General features: G+C 43.8%; 1 protein-coding gene across 1 annotated transcript in view; it reads left to right on the top strand.

Annotated features, from left to right (window-relative positions):
- The window catches only part of Ankfn1 (ankyrin repeat and fibronectin type III domain containing 1), a 138605-nt gene that overhangs the window by 98781 nt on the left and 19141 nt on the right, over positions 1 to 20683 (top strand). Inside the window, exons 12-15 of the mRNA XM_055620387.1 lie at positions 2918 to 3084; positions 5711 to 5861; positions 7357 to 7525; positions 16984 to 17150. Coding sequence (XP_055476362.1) covers positions 2918 to 3084; positions 5711 to 5861; positions 7357 to 7525; positions 16984 to 17150 — 654 coding nt within the window. The remainder of the gene's footprint in view (positions 1 to 2917; positions 3085 to 5710; positions 5862 to 7356; positions 7526 to 16983; positions 17151 to 20683) is intronic.

Raw genomic sequence — 20683 nt, 5'->3', positions numbered from 1 at the left:
ACTCAATCTGTCTGCTGTTCCCATACCATCTTCATTATCCGCAAGCATTCAACCCAGTTATCTGGCTTGTTAAAGCAATATGGTCAAGAATCCGCTTTTTTCCCCCATTTTCCCATGGAACGGATTCCATTGGAGGCTTCACCCTGCTCTGTAGATCCCTATTTTGTTGCTATCGGAAATGAAAAGTGACTTTCTCTTCATAAATCCATACCGACTCCTCTCTGGTGCCTCGGGATTGCCTGGTTAGGTGAAAATTGATTTTGTGGTGGTTCTTTCTCATTTTCCCCCAAAGATCAATAATTTGAAGGTCTTTAATTACCAGCAACATCCTGTGTTGTCCCTGCTTCTGTTGCAAAGATGGGCATATTTGCCCTTTCCTTGTCGTTAGGGACCTTTTCCATTCTCCATGAGGTCTCAAAGGTGACGGCGTGTGGGTCTATAGCCACATCTGCCTGTACCCCTAGGGTACAGATCATCAGACTCTGCTGATTGGAATACTTCTATTTTCCCTTCTCACATTAATCATTTATCATCCTTTGATGTTATTCATTTCCCAGAACAATAACCTTGGCCAAACCTCTTCTATTCAACTACTTGCCTACGATCTGTCTGGAAGAGACTTGGGGGAAACACTGCTAAATTCAGGCTCACGCATCCCTACAATTCATAATAATTTTTCTTGATCATATTATGTTTCCTCTATTTTTTTTTTTTGCCAAGTGCCTTTTGGACATTATTTTAGACTTTGTTTTTGTGAATATCCTGATATGCCTGTCTCTCAGTTCTTAACTTGTCCCTGTTCTGTTATTCTGTCTTAGAGATCTGATCTGCACATCGTATACTAATTCACACACAAATATTCCTGGCACAAACAATTAAAAGAAAAACAGCCTTCTCACTAATTTCATTGTCTGGTTGAAAAAGACAAAGGGACTGGCTGTGGTTCTGTGTCAGCGCACTTGAGGATGTGTGAGGATCTGGGCTTAACTCCCGGCTGTGCAAAAGGAAAAGCAGAAAAGGAAAAATGTCTCCGCCAAGTTCATTTAGCGCCTCCATTTACAAAACTGAAGTCGGCCCTGTGTAATGGGTCTGCTCACTCTCCTGCCTTTCTTGGCCTCCTTGGAGGAGGCATCGCAGTCTGTTTACCTAAGGCCTGGGTGCTCCTTTTTGGGCAGAGCACCCTGCGGGTGATGGACAGGACAGAGGGTATGATGTGGAGCACACTGAAGACAGTGAACCCGACCGAGGAGGAGTCGTTGCTTCAGGGAGAATCTGTCCAGGACGCTTCAATCCTTCCTCTTCCATAAAGATTTATGTACAGGTTCAGGTGTCTGTTTCCATTTTAATTCTTGTCCTCTTCACATTTAGTGGTAAAAGTTGGTTCCCTTGATTTTACTCTTCTAAAAATTTAATTCGTCTTTCTTAACATTGTTTTTAATTGAAAAGCCATAATTATAACCATTAACTGAGTACAGAGTGATGCTTTCACATGTGCATGCAATGTGAAATAATTAAATCGGGCTGATTAGCATATCTATCATCTCATTTACTTACTATTTTTTTGTGGTGGCGAATTTTGAATATCCTCTTACCTACTCCATGCTTTCTGAAAGCCAGGTTAAATGCAGCCTACAGAAACCTTCCCCTCTAATCAGTTAACCCACTCATCACTTTTCACTTTTTTTCCCCAAACCCTGCTGTCCAAAGGCTTAGGTAGTAGATGAGTCTACCCACACAAGGAGTGGGGCAGGGGAGAATATTAGTTGTCTGTCATCTGAGTTTCTGCAGCCACGCAGAGAGGTAAAAGTCAGAACCCACAAAAGCCCCTGAGAACTGATCACAGCAACCAAAATCCCATTCAGCCATATCACTGCCCTTAACTTGGCATACCCTAGCATATTAACAGCTCCATTCAGCTTGTGGGGCATTTTCACATGACAGCATAATACAAATTCAACATAAAATCATGTAGTGTTTTGACCTTGTAAAAAAAAAAAAAAAGAAGAAAAGTTTTTGAAGCTTATTAATAAGGAGACTCAATCAAAGTCATGGTCAATGCAAAGTCATTGACCATTGAGAATCCAGACATGATAAAACAGTGAATGGGTGAAGAACATAAAATGAACCAGCTCTTCATAAGGACATTACTTGTATATCAACATTTTAAAGGTCTCAGGAAAAGGATGGGAAGACTTTGAATACCTTTGTTAAACTTGTTTTCTAAGTCAAATATGAAAAGTGTCATGAGCTACCATACAATGGGGTCTAAAATGCTAATCCAAATGAACCAATGGTCAGCTCATTCTTTCTTCACTCTTAGCATTATTGTGTAATTACAAATGCAACATAACTATTAATGGTTTTTAAAAATTAAATGAACCACTTAGTGCTATGTTTTTTTTTAATTTTTGAAATAAAGAGTGATACTTTTTTCACTGCTTACTACTTGTATTCTATTTTAAATCATTTTCTTTAAAGTGAACTTTTCTACCTTAATTATCCTAATGTTAAAAATAATGTATTTTACCAGCATTTATGCAGACAAATGTTTATTTTTCCACAGCTAAACTATAAGCCCCCTCCCCAAGAACAGATACTGTGAACTCTATCCTTCTTTATTATCTGCCTCCCCCAGAAGCACCCTATTCCTTATCATAACCCACAAACTTACCCTTGGCACAGAAATCTGAGAAGAGTGAACATTTAAAATATATATTAAAGACTGATTACCTGACTCGGAGAAGTCATTTTCCTGCACCTGAAACAGGCTGTAACCTCAACAACTTTCCTCTACTCTCGGTGTTGCTGGAGGGTTGTCTGGAGTCAGTCACTCACAACAGGCCCACCTTGAAGAACAGGTTTTGAGAGCCCTGCAGGATGACCGTACACTTTCCTATTTTCTCACTCTGCCTTGCAGGATCTCCTCTCCTACCACAAGAGGAGTCATCAGCGTCTCTCTCCTGGGCTCTATCTAGGATACCTAAAGCTATGCAGTTCTGTGGATCAGATCAAAGTGCTTGTAACCCAAAAGTTACCCAACATTCTCTGCCACGTGAAGATCCGTGAGAACAGCAACATCTCCAAGTAAGTGGTCCAGAGTTGGGACTTTTTCTTTGGTCTCGTGTGCTCACAGTCAAGTGCTCTCTATCTACCAGTGTAGTGTCCCTGGAGAGATGCTCCGCAGCAGGATGGAGTCAACTGGATACGGTCAACTGGGAGGAGCAAAGGCACTAAAAGGAGGCATTGCACCTTCACTGTCCCTTCTTGCCCCACTCAGGGTGCAACCACGGATGCTCCACCCGTTTACGAACAAAGACTTGTATTTGCATACTGCTGTTCCCAGTATCTTTCCTCTTCATTGGAAACAGTTATGCCCTTCTTGATCTTTGTTTCTAATATCGCTGAGAAGGATGGTATCTGGTGATGCTAATGCTTCTATCTGATCTGAAGGAGCCCCACCCATTTCATTCTACCTACTCCTAACTCTCTCGCTCTCTCTGCCTTTAGGGCTTTATATGTTTCCTCCATGTCTGACAGTTCTCTAGGGAAGAACAGAAGTATCAAGGCCTAAACACTCAGAAATTTCCTCTATGGTTTGGCATTTGGTGAATTACTTTGTTAGTTTTGGGACAGTTGCCTCGTCTTGGTAATCTGGCTCAACTTTATAACTGACCCTAATAGCAGGGCTCTCATTCATCTACTGTAATGAACTGAATTGTGTTCAACATGAAAATAAAGAAAAAGGAGGAACACATAATAAAAGGAAAAGGTCTCCAGATTTCCTTAGGCATCAAAGAATGCAAACTTGACTCTCAAGTTCTTTACGAGTATTGACTTGCTTAACAAAAACAAAATTTGGCCCTTTGAAATTTGGTGTCTACAGTGGCTAGACTTCAGTAACTACAGGGCCTCACAGGGTTGCATGAGCACTGCCAGGGACAACGAAGAAGACAGTTGAGGTGGGAGAGATGAGGGAGTCCCTGAGTACTCCCTGACCACTCACTCCCTTCCTTCACTCATCAATTGCACCAGGGCCTTAAGTCTGCCCTCTGGTGGTCATTTCCACCATCAACATTTGGTAGCTTCAGAGTCTTTTCCAGAAGACTGCAAGGCTTGTTTGTGAGTTGACTGGACAATGGTCATTTTCATCCGTGTCTGGATTTGCATCGCAAAGTCTTAGTCACCATCCTTTAGTAATTATATCGAGAGATTCTCCCTTTCCGAGGTCCCAAGATTCACTAGTACAAAGACTGTGCCAGCCTTCCTTCCGCAGGGTCCATCCATCCCGCCATCTTCAGAGCCCACACTGACTAGTTAGCGACAGTGAGGCTCTTACTGGTGATTTTCTAATTTGGTTCCAGACCTCGTTTTAGCATATATTAGGCTAATCATAAGCCTCTCGTCTAGTTGTGTATCAGTGATGAGAAAAGGAAAACCATTCCCAAGTAGGCTCTCAAGGATTTCCATTATTTGTGAAGCTAAAAGTATGCCCAAATTGCAATAAGACTTAAGTTTGATTTTTTTTTTCTCTCTCTCTCTCTCTCTCTCGCTTTCTTATTGGAACAAATGATAGATTTTTCCATAGTCTTGTCCAGTATGAGACTTGAAATGAAACAGATCTCTTAAAAACAGAAACTTTTCTAAGGCAGTAAGAGAGTGGTGGGGGGTGGTTGATTGACTTGTTTGTTTCTCTTGCCTTTTTTTCTTTCTTTTTTTTTTTTAATGAACCTCCTCCAGCATAGTCAATTTGGTTTTCTGACCCAGAGACTGGAGCCCAGGTTGTGATGGACCTTTGGTGAGAACCTTCCACCATGAAGAGGAGGGCTTTCCTTTGCTCGCTAGCCTGCTCTTGAGAGCCCATTACTGCTCCCTGTGCAGCTAGAGGGAGAAACTGGGCCAACTGAGCGTGTTTAGAAAATTGTGCAAATTACCTGTGGAAACAATGTTGCCCAAGAGGCATTTACCTTGATCTTTTCACGCCCCTTTTGAAGAGTGGCTTTTGGGGGACCAGCCAGATGTTCTTTCCTCCCACCTCTATTCTTTCCCCTTCCCTTCTGCTTGACATTTGGAAAAGTTCATTAGGAAGAACTATAGAGCATGCAGAATGAAGACACAGATGACTGGGTTTGGGAGGAGGAAGGAAGCAGTGATGTGTGTCCCCTGGTTCCTTTTATTGGAATTGTCTGGTGTTCCTGTTTGTGATTCTCCTCAAGCTTTTGGAAAGGGAAGGAAACCAAAATAGTCCCCATGATTACAACAGGCCAGGGCTGAAATGTGCCATGTGGTTTGTTGCCTGAGTTGGATCGGAGTCCTGTGGTTAGCCAACTGTAGAATTAACCAGTAGATGCCCCTGTGGTAAAACGTGGGCTCTTAGAACTAGCAGAGACCCGCAGAGGTAGGAAAATAAGGACAGTCAGGAAGTGACTACAAACACCTGACAGCTTTCAGTCTCAAAAGCTGATCCACACAAGCCTGCAGGCCTATTGTTCAGAGGGACAGGTGCTTCAATAGGTGAGCTAAGCTGAACTCAGAAACAGCCCGTTTGAACTCCATCTAGATAACAAAAGGTTCAAGTTCCATAAATAGTGATTTTTTTTTTTTAACCACCGAGAAGTGACTGTTCAGGTTCTGGACCTACACACCAAGAAAGTTCTGAGCTGGATTCTGGACTTTTCTTATATTTCTAATTTTAACTTGACTCAACATACAGAGAGGAGTGGGAGTGGATCCAAAAGCTTTCTGGCTCCGAATCTATGGAAAGTGTGGATCATAATGCTGACTGCCCCATGCAATTGTTCTTCTATGAGCTCCAGATGGCAGTGAAGGCTCTCCTGAAGCACATCAATATACCTCCACACCAGGTACTGGGCTTTACCATTTTATCTACTTTTTATGGTTCATGGAAACTGAGTCGTATCATAAAACTTACTCAAGAGGCGTATATATCTACGTATGTTTATTGTCGTTTATTTAAGTACCACTCTGCCTGTACACGCATGTTTTGGATTTAATGCCTACAGCTCGACCCAGGCCGTGCTCTGGCACTTTTCCCCTTGTTCCTTCATATCAACCTCTTCCAAAGTTTCCAGACTCCCACTATAGGGTACTCTGACCAAGCAAGGGAAGACCCTCTAGCCTACCCTGAAAGATGCCAAGATTCAGTTTCAGGACAGCATGAGATATGAGAATGTGTACATACATGCATGCATAACCAAACAGCAGTATAGTTAGATACACCAATTATTTAAGAGCAAAAGAATAATCATGGGGTTTAAAACAATGGTCAACTGATTTCATGTCTGTTATTAATAAAATCATTATTTAAATGAAAATATGCAGACCCGTCCTCTATAAGTCAGAATGTCAAGGGAAACTGTTGGCATGGGAAGAGTAAAACTGTTTTAGGCTCTGTCTGGTGGTTTAATACAACCTAACAACACACTGAATTCAGGGATGGGGTTGGTTTGGTTTGGTTTGGTTTGGTTTGGTTTGCCTTTGCTCACCATTCCTGTCCCTCCCATCACAACATGAACACAGAGCACAGAGCACGAGAGAGTCACGGCACTGTTCTCTTTTCATAAGAGGAAGAGTTACAAGCCGGCCACACGAAGGCAGAGGTGTAAGCCAGCAACTCCAAAAGTGTCCGTCTATTAGGCTGCTGCTGATTTTAAGTCCATACTTCACAGACAGTGAAACCCTGCCAACACTCATACAGACTAAATTGCAAGAGATGCTGAAGACACTATGGGAGCCACTGGATTATTCCGGGAGTGGCACTCGGCTCACAAGGAGAAAAAAAATAAGAACACAGCAGCTCTCCTTGTGACAGTAGGTACTATTAAAGGGTTTCTTGGACTTAGCAGGTTTGACACAGCTCGTATTTCATTGGTGACTCGGGCTACATACACATGTTAGGAGAAGGCTGCCTAACTGCATAACAGTGCATACAACATTTTTTTTTCTTATACTTGTAAATTTTTCTCAGTCCTTGGCCAGAAACTACATTTTTCCCCCTTAACCAACTTAAATTGAAACTAGTGGATTTTTAATTCAATCCATTTTTGTTGCTTCATGTAATTATATTCATCATTTTGAAAAGCCCACAGAATGCAATCATTTTCTGCTTTTATAAGAAGCATAAATGTTGTTTTCAGAGTTTATGTGAAACATTACTGCCTTAAATCTTGATTTTATATAGCATTATTAAATGGGCTGAACCCTAATATTTATGTTGTATAAAAATTCCAAGCTTGAAGTTGTGTAATTTTGTTAGATGTTTTATGCCGGTTTGGTGTTGTTTATGTAAGTGCCATGTTGTAACTCTCCTATTTTTCCTCTGCGCGTGTCCCTCTGCAGGCAAGGAACTTCCGCCTCTACACACAGGAGGTGTTGGAAATGGGTCACAATGTGTCCTTTCTTCTCCTGCTCCCTGCCTCAGACGACGTCTGTACAGCCCCAGGACAGAATAATCCTTACAGCCCACACTCAGGGTTTCTTAACCTCCCTCTTCAGATGTTTGAACTCGGTATAGTAGCTTGTTTCACCTAGAAATATTAACCCAGCCTCCTTATAATAAAATCACAAAGTGATATCTGTTCCCCCTTGTCCCAGTGGAGGGTCAGTAAATCACATGATGGCTTTGGCAACAACCCTTCCTAGAACTGTGTACAAGTGTGAGCAAAATCGAGGCTCTAGGACTAGCCTGAGCAGCTAAGGCCCTGTGGAGAGCAAGGAATTCTAAACTGAAAATTCAGTTATCAGGCTTACTTACTGCCTCCCTCCTGACTTCTTAGACTATAAATACAAGAATGTTGTGTTCATGAAAAGCCCTCTTCTCACTCTCCCCCCCCCCTCACAGCCAACTGGGAAAAAGTAACAATGAAATTAATATGGAGAGTTTATATCACTTTGAAGCAAACCAAGTGATAAGTAGTTTTGATTTATTAGATAAGCCTAGACAATTTGAGAAATGGGCAAGATCTCCCAAGATGCAGTGCTGTGGTCTTAATGTGAAGGATCTGGATAGTGGAGGATCTTGTCCTGGCCTTCCAAATGAATAGGCTGGCTGCAGTTTCTGCAGAGACCCCTGCTGCCCACTGAGAATGCCAACAGGGGGGCTTTGTCTCCTTTCAGGTGCTTCATCTTGTAACAGACCAATAAGAGGCAATTAGCAAGGGCTCCCTCAATTCAAAGAAATTGTGCAATTTGGGGGAGGCTGAGTGAGCCTATGGGTAGAATAGAGGCAGGTCCCTTTTTTGACTTATTAACACACAAGGTAAGTGCCTGAAACTTCACTCGGAGTTCTGAGCATCTGAATCCGGATTTGTCTTTTCGGGAAATTGCTTAAGCCACTTAGTTGCCCTTGCAACAAGCAGTTTAGACACCCAAAGGGTGATGAACAGCAACTGCTGTTTTCCAGAGTCAGGAGCCCTCCTAAGAGAAGCTAGAAGCTGACTTGCAATCAAAGATTAGCCAGTCCTGGGTCCCCTACTGTATGACACTCACTTAACCTTTCCACACTTTTGCTATGCCATTGATTAATAACAGTGACCATACCATCCCCCAAAGCCCTCAGCATGACCATTTAGCACATTCCCTAGGGTATATTTGATGTAGCTGTTTAAGCATGGGCAGGAGGATAAACATAGATAAAAAGAAAAGCTTTCTTGTTGGGGGAGGGAGGAGAAGTAGCAAAGATATGAAAACGTAGTAGTCAGGAAGGGTCGGAAAGAACAAGAGGTTCAGTTTGGTTGGATCAGAGAACTGTGAGGCCTGGAAAGGACATTCAGCTAAATAGAAAGGAGGAGCCATGCTGGCTTGCTAGAGTTGGGGAGAGAGGTGTGAAATGTCGATGGAAGGCAAGAGCCAAAACCTTCAGAGATGAGTTTAAGAGTCTGGTGGGAGCTTGTGGTAAAAAGAGGAAACAGCGTAACCAAGAGTGAGCATTGCTAGCGCCAGTGAAAGAAACCTATGGAGATCGCCTCTGAGGTTTTCAGCTTCGGGGACCGTGAGGATGATGATGCCTTTACCAGAAGCATCCGAGACCAGAAACATTGTTTGGGTGCTTTTAGCTTTAAACACATTGAATTTGAAGGTGCCAAGTCAACTTCAAAGTGTAAATGTCACATTGGCAGCAGAAATGCAAGAGAGCCAACCAGGGGCCAAACAGGGAAGCTTAAGCAGTTTCTAGAAGGAACCACTAAAGCTGAGGAAACAAATAATTCCCCTAGGATAGATAAAGGAAAAGATAGAAGGAAAGCACTTCATTGTGGAGCTACCTGAATCACATCTTCTCCCTGATTATAGGTGTGTGTGTGTGTGTGTGTGTGTGTGTGTGTGTGTGTGTGCATGTGTGTGAGAGAGAGAGAGAAATATCTGTTGTGTGTGAGAGAGAGAGAGAAATATCTGTGTCTCCATGCGTCAGTGACACTGGTGGAACAATCAATGATTTGGGACCAATTAGAACAGTATAGGCCTCCTTGGATCCTGTGGGCCACAGACATTTGGAAAGAGTCCTATGAATCCTGTGAGAGTCACACACCCTCCTTGGCCAGCCACCCTCTGTCCTGTTGCTCTTTGTTCCCCTCCACACTGCAAATGGCGAAGCCCACCAGAATACAATGTCCTCTGGCCGTTCGTTTGTCTACCCATCAACAGATAATGCCATGTGCCGGGCATTACTGTGAGACCCTGAAAACCCATCAGCTCCTCATAGAGTACACATCTGCAAGGGGTTGGGGGGGGCAAATAATAAACCAATGGACAGGTGACGTGAGCATCAGAGACGTAAGGACCATGAAGATGAACCGTGGAAGGGAGCTAGAGTGAAGCGACAGGGCTGCAACCCTCTGTAGGGTGACGTGGGAAGGCCTCTGTGAAGAGGTTACGTTTGAGCAGCAGAAACAGGACAGCGGGAAGAGCAAGCACGGAGGCCTCCGAGTAATAGCATGTGTGGACAAGGGAGCCGTGTGCACAGTGTGGAGTAAGCAGGAGCAGCAAAGGCAGGAAAGGAAATCGTGATGGAAGAGGCCGCCTCCTTCAGCACGGAGGCCCTGACGGGGAGCTTAGGTATCCCTGTGTACACTGACATGAAACTCAGTGCATGACCCTGGACAGCATAGCGTTGAAAGCTCTGCAAAATGCAGTGGGCGCTCCCTCCTCCCCACCCCCAGGAAAGAAAGCTGGACTTTGTTTAACCCAGAATTTTCCAAATTCATCTGACCAGAACTGGAAACATTTTTGGCAAGGCATCTATTAAAAAAAAAAAATCCCCAAAGCACATGCTTTGGGATACAATGCCCTAGAACAATGTTCCTCAAATTTAATGTTCGTATGAATCACCTGGAGAGCTTGTTAAGCTATAGATTCCCGGAGCCCAGCCCCAGTGACGCTGAGTCGGTAGGCTGGGAATGAGCTTGAAGATGTGCTTTTCTAATAAGCTCTCGGGTTAATAGTGATGCCACAAACCACGCTTAAGTGGTTCTTTCTAGGACCCAGAGATAAATACATAAATACAGACTTAGAAATGTGGTCAGCAGGGTAATCTGGTAGAATACAACTGTGTGTCTGCCTCTTTGATCTGTTGTACCTATTCTTATTGCTGAAAGCAACTCTAAGACCGTACACACTTGCCTTCTTCTGTGAAAAAGAAGCTATAGATCAAAGCCTGTGTCTCTCAGTTCATGGCTTAAAGATTTTTTTTTTACCAGGGTAAGACAAACTTTGATAGTCCTTTGGCCCTCCCTAATCGCTGTATCATCGGTTATCTAGCTGATTAATGAGTGCCATGTAAGTTTCCAGAAAAGACCACACGGTCGGGCTTCTTTCCATTGACACATCCAATTCTATTAATGTTTTATATATATATATATATAAAACATTAATAGAATATATATACATATATATGTGTGTGTGTGTGTGTGTGTGTGTGTGTGTGTGTGTGTGTGTTCATGGAGAAACATTGCCAGTAAAAAGAGACAGACTGATACACTCTCTAGTTCAATGTTTGTTGTACCAGAAATGAGTTTTAAAATATTGCAGGCTCTTAATAAGAATCATGGCAAACTCCACCTTGTCCTTAAACAATCAGTGCTTTCCAAGAGGCAATCTTTTCCTCCGCTAGGCATCAGCCCACTAAGAAATTAATGACAACCTCTATAGGAACTCCTGAGCTGTGCTCTATTGGACCCACGGCCCTCTAAGGAAGGTGCTAAGAAAAAAAAATGTTTTTAAACTAGGGCCTTCTACTCTAGGTCATTCCATAATAAGTGGTAGAGATACCCTAAGCATTTCTGAGAAACAAAAGAATGTTTTTGGAAATTCAGCCAGAACAAGGAAAAACTTTAATAACAACAAGGGAATTCTAATGAAACTTGAAAAGGTGTGAATTATGGGAATATGTAAATTATAATAAAGAGGTGTGTTATATTTCAATTTGACTGGTATAAGCCATCATCATCTACCTCATGGAAGGATTTGAGATTTGGCAGCCCAGCCATGTTCCTGCCAGTGACCTTTAGTGAGTCATAAATAACCTGCTGGCCAGCAACAGAAAACTGCATTGGTGCCCATTCCAGCACCCAACAGATGTGACGACGGCAAGATGATAAAGAAGATTAGCCTCCTGACTCCAGGAATAAAGACCACTAGGACGCACAGCAGAATATTGTTTCCGAAGGCTGCTTGGGACTCTAAAGGAAACTGGAAAAGGAAGATGTTGTCAGGCTCTGGACAAGCAGCGTTGAGTGAAGGCAAAGAGAACCAGTTTCATCAAAGACCCACAGCCTTAGGGCTGACACCCACCATTCCTCAGGGAAAGCAGAACAGGACCCTTGTAAAGCCATAAAACCCACATATGGAGGCCCTTAGGCACCACTGTGTAAACTGTTCCCGGGAGAAAAGGAAGAGCAATGTCACAAGCTCAGACATGCCATCCAATGACGAGGCCTCTTGAGGATTTGCCTAGCCTACGCTGAGGAGGTCACCTTGCCCTGACTCTGTGGACAAGCCTACCATGAGAAAAGCTGAATTTTTATTGATTTTCTTGGCTCTGTAATTTGTGCTAATTGGACTGAAAGAACAGAATATTGAAGAATTTTTTTTAAATGGTCAGATCGTTCTTCATTCAACACATGACGCTTGCTGAACTCCCACTACATGCCAGCTACCATGCTGGGTAGACCTGCAGATATCCCCAACACACAGGAGACACACAAGAATCTCAGACTCGGGTGGGATGGAGGTGTTTCTACCAACAGTCCTAAGACAGTGAAATCCCCGCTGTAAGACAGAAGCCACTGAATTTCAGAAAAACACCCCCATCTTCCTTCAGTGGCAATATTTTAACTGGATCATGGGAGGGGGGGAGGGTGCTAATCAAAATTCAGAGAGTGCAAGTGAAAGCTGAGGAAGGAAACCATTTTAAGTAGCGAGAACAGCGTGAGCAGAGGTTAACTAATGGTTAAGCTGCCCTTAGTAGCATGGCAGACGCTTAGCAGCTCTGGGGAAGCTGGACAGCCAGAATGGTGGCGGTCCTTCCAAGGAGGTAAGACTATATCCTGTGGGCAAGGAGGAATGGTGAAAATGTTTTATGGTAAGGGATGATATTGGCGATGAAACTGGGTTTCAGCAGTCCAGAAGAGGACAGATTACAGAAAAGCGGGGTACAGGGGCTGAGTCTAGAGGTGATGAGGCCATCAAGATACAGTTTCACTGGTCTGAGAGGGCAATGATAAGACCTCGATCAGGGCTGGCACGGCAGAGGTTTAAAGGCAGAAGGAGAGGCAAAGAGATTCAGGAGTTAAAAATCGATGAAGCTTTGTGATTGATTTGACGCAGCTGAGGGGCAAGATGGAGGAGCCAGGGAGTCTGAATGGGGTCGGAGATGGATAGCATTGCCATCTACCAAAGCAGGAAATGTGAGGGGGGGAAGGAGTGGGGGACGGGAGGATGATGAGTTCGGTTTGACAAATGATGAGTTTTCAGGTACCTGTGGGATATCGAGGCAATGAGTTTAATGAAATCCAGACCCAAGCCTTGAAGGAAATTGCCCAGTATCAACCTTTACCCCTAATTCCCATTTTCCCTGACTTAAGATGCCGCTCCTGTATTCCAAGTGTTGGTCCATCCACTACCGTGGCTCTGTGGAGCACCTTGCCAAAGACCCGTGGCACTGAACTGATCCTGGGAGGTTATCTTGTTGATTCTTTGACTCTCCCACTAGGCTGCGAACCTCAGACAGACTGGGAGTCTGAAGAGTTGGGCGTTCTTAAAATATTCTAACCCCAGGGTGCTAATATTTGAACGAGCAAATGTTTCAATTTTTCCCCCCTGGGAGGTGAAGGGATAGGAGAAGGGAGGTGGGGACAAACTGATTCTGGGATGCCCCGTGTGCATGTCGGGTACACATCCTGTTGGTTCCTCTTGGAGAGCCCTTATTAGCCCTTATTGTCACCTCCCTACCGCCGCAAGTCAGGGCGCAGCTGCAATCAAAAATCAAACCTGCACGGCCTTAGCCAGTTCACTTTCTCCTGTACTGTCCTATGGGTGCTCAGGCCAACTGTACGTTATCCCCTCACTGGGTTCTATAGGGGGGGAAATAGACCAAAAAAACACCACCCCAGATAATTAGCTTTGGTTTGTGTGTTATTCACAAACCATGTAGTCCCAATAATGACATTAGCATCGCCTTGAGCCAGTTGGTCTGTAAAAATGCATGTGATTCACATTTAAAAAAAAAAAATTAGAAGCTTCCAGTCTATCCCCCCTTCCTCGGGGATGGCTACCAAATGTATCATTGCTAAACCACAAAAGACTATGTTAAAGTAACATTTGTCAAAGTGACATTAAAGGCTCTGGGTAGAAACCACGAGAGCGGGGAAAGTGCTACAGCTGAAACAAACTCGTAACTCACTTGCGGTGCGTGGCAGGATGGCATGGGGTGGCGCTGGCAAGGGAGACCACCCATTGAGCCACAGCCCCTACCGCAAAACGCAAGAGAAAGCTGAATTCCCTGGCCCTTAAGAGAAAACTGCATATCCTGGCCACTAAGAATTCAGACAGGACTGATTGTGTTTCTCTCAAAGGGATCTTTCAGTTTAACACAGTCAACTTTCCTTCATATTTTCTTTTGGTTTTGCTTTGTTTGGGGTTTTTAATTATTGTTTTGCTTTTTTGTTGTTATTTTGGGCTTGGGTTTTTTTTTAATTTTTATTTTGTTTTGGGGTTTGGGGGTTGTTTTGTTTGGGGGTTTTGGGTATTTTTATTTTGTTTTTTGTTTTGTTTTGGGTTTTGGAGGGGTTGTTTGGTTGGTTGGTTGGTTGGTTGCTTGCTTGCTTGCTTGCTTGGTTTTTTTGGTTTTTCAAGACATGTTTTCTGTGTAGCCTTGGCTATCCTGGCACTAACCCTGTAGACCAGGCTGGCCTCGAACTCAGAGATCCACCTGCCTCTGCCTCCTGAGTGCTGGGATTAAAGGCGTGCACCACCACCACCCACCCATCCTTCATATTCCAGAAAGAAAAATGTCTGCTTTTGTTGTTGTTTACGACTTTATTTGGAAAAGGAGGCTGTGAGACTTTTCAGTCGCCAACCAAGGGAGGACATGTGTCAAGTGCTAACAGGATAGAATCTCCCCTTGAAAGGCAAAAAGACAGTTAAGGAGCTGCAGGGGTCAAAAGTAAGCTTCAAGGAATGGTGAGTCCTGCCTCCGAGCTGCCAGTAAACATCACAGTCCTGAAACTCACATTTCCACATAGAAGATCCAGCACACAGGGACAGAAGTGCACCTAGAGAGGAAAACAGGGTGTCTTCAGGGCCAGAGTCTACCTTTTTCATCATCAGCGCTGACATTTCTTTACTGGATCAGCATCGGTTAAGAAGCTCTGGTGTTTGGGGTTTTAAAGAAATAAAAATTATCCTGATAGCAAAGCAGCCAAAGGCACATCTACAACAATGGAGCAAGGTAAGGTCCTCACACATTCAGGATCATATGTACAGGCCCTGAGGGAGAAATGACTTCTGCCTGGAAGAGAGGAGAAGCCAGTGGAAATTTCACTGAGAAGTTGTCTCTACTGAATCTTTCAGTAGCAAAAGGAGGCTGGGAAGGACTGGTAGAGACAGGTATCTAAAGATGAAGAAGGGCAATTGTAAAAGTGTGACAATATAAAAGAAAATATATTGAGTTTGATTTGATCAAAGCTGAGATAGTACAAGGCTAGCTGTATAATGAAAGACACAACTAAAGATTCACATCCAACTCCTAGACCCATAAGAGTTTCCTTATGGGGGAAAAAGGTCTGGATTTTTATCTTAAAGAGGGATCTCTGTAGAGTTTTAGGTGAGGGAATTATATGAAAATTCTACTGTTTGGGAAAAGGGTAAGATCTTGTCATTTACTGGCAGAACATGAAATCAGCTCTAACAAGTGTAGGAAGGCTAGGAAGGAAGAAGCTGATAATGGAAAGCTCAGGTCAGGTCTGAGGATAAAAAAGTGCTTTGGGTAGGACAAGCTGGAGCAAGGGAGGTCACAGCCTGAGTGGGGCACAGTGAGAGTAAAGAGGAAGAGCTGAAGCGTTCGCTCTGTTCTCTTTCTATCCCATATGAACAAAGACAGTATAGGTGACCCTTCCACTGGCCTAAAATTTCTCATAAGAGGATATCAAGCAAGAAAGCTGAGTAGGGTATGGGATGCACAGAAATCTCTCACATGCAAAGGAGCAAGATTTCCTCATTAGGGGAGATGAACAGATACCCTGTTTGAAGCATGGTGGTTTTGCTTCCCCAGAAAGCTGGGCGTAGGTACTGGGATCTGTAATGAAGGGAGGCAGGGGTACTGAACTGGATGGTCTTACTAGAATGTCTCACCCAAGAAAACACGGAAAAAATACTCTAACAGACATGAGGGCTTATAGTAGCCCTATTTTCAAAGCCTGAAAAGTGAAAGTCTGAAATACACAAAATAAATGAGGACTAGTCTCCAGGTTGATGATGGGTGGGGAACTGAACCGCAGTGCCCCGCACCAGGGTGCTTTCTCGCCACATTAGAACCCTAGGTTTGTAGTGTGTGGCCAGAGCTGCCCAGAGAGTAGAGAAACCTGCCTCTCCCAGAAAGGGGCAGAGCCGGGCAGGCAGGGTAGACTCTTTCCTATGGCCTCTGTCCCATTATTGTTTTGAGAAAAGAAGGCCAGATATACAGACAAAAAGGGTCTGTCAAGAACCTTCAAAGTTGCAAAGGGGAAATGGGCAGAAAAAGGATTCAAAGCCAAATACAATAGGTCCAGGGGACATTTCTAGTTAGACAAGAGACAGCCTAAGAAAAGCATGTCTCATATTTTCTAGGAAGAGTAAGCAAGATACTTAGTTGAAAATCAAATTTAGGTTTCAAGTTGTTACTTGGTTTTATTGGTTTGTTTGTTTTTGTTTTGTTTTCCCTTTAAAGTGACTTTCCAATTGGAGTGTGTGTGTGTGTGTGTGTGTGTGTGTGTGTGTGTGTGTGTAACTCTACACACAATAATGTATACTTGGCAATTTGAGTACTTCTGAAACTTGTATCATTAGGCAATTTTGTTATTCTATAAACATCACATACTATATTTATACAAATTTGGATGGCTATGATGTCACTGGGTGACATCATCTTATTGGGCCACCACTGGATACGCAGCCATCATTGAAATCATTACATGGCACATGACTATATATGAAAAAGGCCCCAACTTTAGGGAAAAGTCCATCTAAACTGCAGCTAGAGCCAGCCCACTTCCCCATACCTTATGAGGAGCTGGTAACCTAAAAGGGAACACTGTCTGACTAAAGCCAGACAACTGGCCCCTTAAGAGCACATTTATAATTTATTTATGGCTTAATATTTTCCACTGATAGGGTTAATAAATCATGTTTCCATTCGACTGGTTTTCTCTGCTGTATGAATTTCTCTATTTTGATACCAGATCTTAACATGTTTTATTTTGCTTGTCCATTTTCCAGTTCATTTTTGCAGCTACAGAGAGAAATTTATTAGTCTGTATTGCCGCCTTTCTGCTGTTGTGGAGCTGGACTCTCTGAATACCCAGCAGTCCCTGAGGGAAGCGATCTCAGACAGCGAGGTTGCAGCTGCCAAGCAGAGACACCAGCAAGTGCTGGACTTCATTCAGGTAGAGTTGCCTCTCCTTGGGTAATGAGGGAAGAGGCAGGGAGGACAGGGTGAGAGCCAAGCAGGGGTGAGTGCACCTACTGGAGGGCATTGAGGGAGCGCACGGAGGCAATGGCCTGTGGATATGGCTGAATGGTGGAGCTCGGGGAACTCTTGAGTTTTCCAGCAAAGGCTTAGCAGTGAATTACAGGTAAATTACACTAGTCCTAAGATCTGTGTCAGCAGCAGTGAATGGTACAAATACTGGGCTTACCCACTAATCTACTGATAGTTCCAATAGGGAGAGAAAAGTGCAGGAATTCTTCACTGTCTCAGAGAAAACGAAAACTAAATGGCCTCTCTGCTTATGTTAACCTAGATCCAGCTAGATCATTCATGATTCAAACCCCTTTCTTTAATGTGTGGTTACTGAGGTGAGAAAATGTACTCCTTGACTGGTGTGATGGTCATGCTTGTGATGCCAGTGTTGGGAAGGCTAAAAGAGGGTAATACACGCCTTTAATTCCAGCACTCAGGAGACAGAATAATTATCTATTATTTTCCAGATAATCTCTGGAAAATCAAGGTCGTCTGACCTTCATAGCGAATTCTAAGCTATCCAGGCTACACAACATGACTCTGTCTCCAAAAAAAAAAAAAAAAGGAGGGGGTGATAATAATTGTCCGGCATTAGTATTATTACAGAGATAAACAATTTAGTGAGCTAATGCGTGTAAAGTGCCTGGCGCTACATGATAAGTTGTTTATTCATTTGTCAGTGAGAAGTACAGGGCCAAGCGTGGTGAGATGCACCTGTAGCCCCAGTCTTTACGAAGCAGACACAGGAGGATCAGGAGTTCAAGGGCATCCTTAGTGAGTTCAAGGACAGAGCTACATGAGACAAAGTCTCAAAAACAAACAATAAAAAGAGAGATGTAAAAGTCCTCTGAGATATAAAAATGAGAGGAATGAAGATATGGTAGTATGCTGCTAAGCAGTAGAATTACCCCAGTTTTGGTATAAATGTGGATGACTCTATATCCACATTTATAAATGTGGATGACTCTCAGACCAAGGCAGTGGCTGTTTACACTTCCCACCCGAGACTGTAGAATTCAGAATTTTAGTACATTCACTCCACTTATTTCATTCCCAATATAGAATAGATGATGACAGTGGAAATGGAGTAGGAAAAAGGATAAGGAAAACACCGAAGACTCTGTGAGTGCGTGTGTCTGTCTGTCTGTGTGTCCACGTGTGTCTGTGTGTGAGTAGGTGTGCATACCTGTGTACACTCAGAGGTCAGAGGGCTGGGGGGATGTCAAGCGTTCTGCCTATCCCCTTGAGACCAGGTCTCTCGCTGAACCTGGAACTTGCCATTTTTCAGCCTGGCTAGTAGGCAGCAGATCCCAGCAATCTTCCTGGTTCTGCAAACCCTTCCCTCCCCTCCCCACTCAGCACTGAAGTTACCAGAGAGTGCATATGACCACACCCGGCTTTTTATGTGGGAACTGGAGCCCCAAGTCAGGTCTTCGTACCTACACAGCAAGCGCTCTTACCCACCGAGCTCTCTCCCATCCCCCGCTAATCTTTTGAGTCCAATGCTATGTTGATGCCAGGCATGCTGACACACACATGGCCTGTTGACACGCACATGTAATCTAGAGCTAGAGAGATGCTGAGAGAGGAGGACTGAGAGTTCAAGGCCAGTCTGGGTCACACAGGGAGACGCTGGCTCAATAATAACAGGTCAGCTGTCCGGGGCTAAGCTCTGGAGCAGACACCATTTTGTTTGATCTGGACTTTGGTGGGAGGGTTTGTTTCTCATATCCGCAGTGGAAGGGTTGGGCTAGAGGTCCTAGTCAACTTTCTCAGATTCCCAGATCCTAGGCAACTTTCATGTTAATTTTATGACCCACAACCAGAAGCCTTTTAGAGAAACACTCCACTAACCGTGCCTTGGGTTGTGTTTCCGCCTTATTCCACTTAAACTTCCCTCACTCTCTCTCCTCCAATGAGGACACTGTTTGTGGCCACCTTGCCCTCTCCCAGAGTTCATGACTCATTCTCACCTCCTGAGCGCCACCGTGCTCCTCTTTCCCGCTCAGCCTCAAGCTCCACTGCCTTTTTTTTTCTCTTTACTTCTGATCACATCTTTAAGTGGTTGAATAATGGCAGGCTAGGCCAAGAAGTTTGCAAGGTTCTTGCCTACCCTGGACTCCCATAGGCACATAGACTGGGATAAAAGCCAGTTCCCAAAGTGTTCTCGAAAGTGAACTCCTGAAGCAGTGTAATTCCAGACCATCTACTTGGATCCACAGCCTTCAGGGTGCCACCCTGCTGCCCCCGGCATGAGCAACGTCACTGCCTACAGACAGCTCAGTGTCCTAGCTCCCCTTGTTGACAACCTGTGTTGACTTCTTAGCCCTCCCACCCCCAAATGAAAACCAGCTGCAGCCACTCACCCATTGGTGTTCACAGCTCAGCCCACCACACGCCATAACCAGGGCCTGCAGGGGTAACTGCCAGTTCCATCTAGATCTAAGACAGTGTTACCACACAAGCCAAACATTGTAAAGAGCAGGGGAGTCTACGTAAATACAGCTAGGAAAAGAGGCCAAGGAGTGTGGCCAAAAAAGGGGAGGTCTGGGCCAGGGGAGGCAGAGAAAAATTGCAGATAAGGTATGCAGGCTTTATAGACAGCACATGCAGTAGAAATGTCAAAGTGAGTGAATGAAGAAAATGAGAGAGAGAGGAGAGAGAGAAAAGAAGGAAAGAAATGTCAAAGCATGAAGACGTAAGGCTTAACGTACTTTGAGCTGTTAAAGCCAAAAGGGCAATTAGGCCATAATTTATATACTGTAATGCTTCAAATGCGCCTAAGCCGTAATAGAAACACAGCTCATTAAATATAGCCAATCTATCATCCCCTCAAGCACCTTGTGGCTGTGCTGTGAGAAAACCAATCACCTTTACATTTTAATAAAAATATTATCTTGCCTGCGTACAGAGAAAGGAAGGGTATAATTTATAGGATGAAAACTGAAATGTGTAAAGAGCGGGGTGAGAAATGGATGCAGAACCTTTAATCAACAGACTCGGGCAGTTCACAGGCACTCATTTTAAAATCGTGTCAGCAAGTCTTCAGAAGCCGAGTTTGGACCTTAAAATCGGGTGGATTATGTTGTCAGTTGCTTTTAGATCAACAGTAGAGGGTGAAACGAGTGAAAATTGGAATTCTTTTGGAGCTACTTAGCAAGGTTTCATTAAACTCAATCCACAGGCCTCCCTGAACCTACAGAATTTTTCTTTTTCTTCACCTCACTACCGAGAAAAACTAAGAAGTCGGCATTGCTTTCTTCAGCTCCATCCATGCTTGGCAATAGGCTGAAACACCTTTATCTGAAAAGAACAGGTGGATTGTTATGAAAAAACATAAGATGAAAAACATAAGTTTACAAGTTACCACAAGGGCTTAAGGTGACAACATTATTCTAGATGTTGGAGAGCAGAAGTTGGAAAGTCCTGTGAGGAGAGCTGTACTCCTCCTCTGTT

The sequence above is a fragment of the Psammomys obesus genome, unplaced genomic scaffold (genome assembly GCF_907164565.1).
Source record: "Psammomys obesus unplaced genomic scaffold, mPsaObe1.curated_primary_1811, whole genome shotgun sequence".
NCBI lineage: Eukaryota > Metazoa > Chordata > Mammalia > Rodentia > Muridae > Psammomys > Psammomys obesus.
This window is presented reverse-complemented; position numbering and strand designations above follow the sequence as displayed.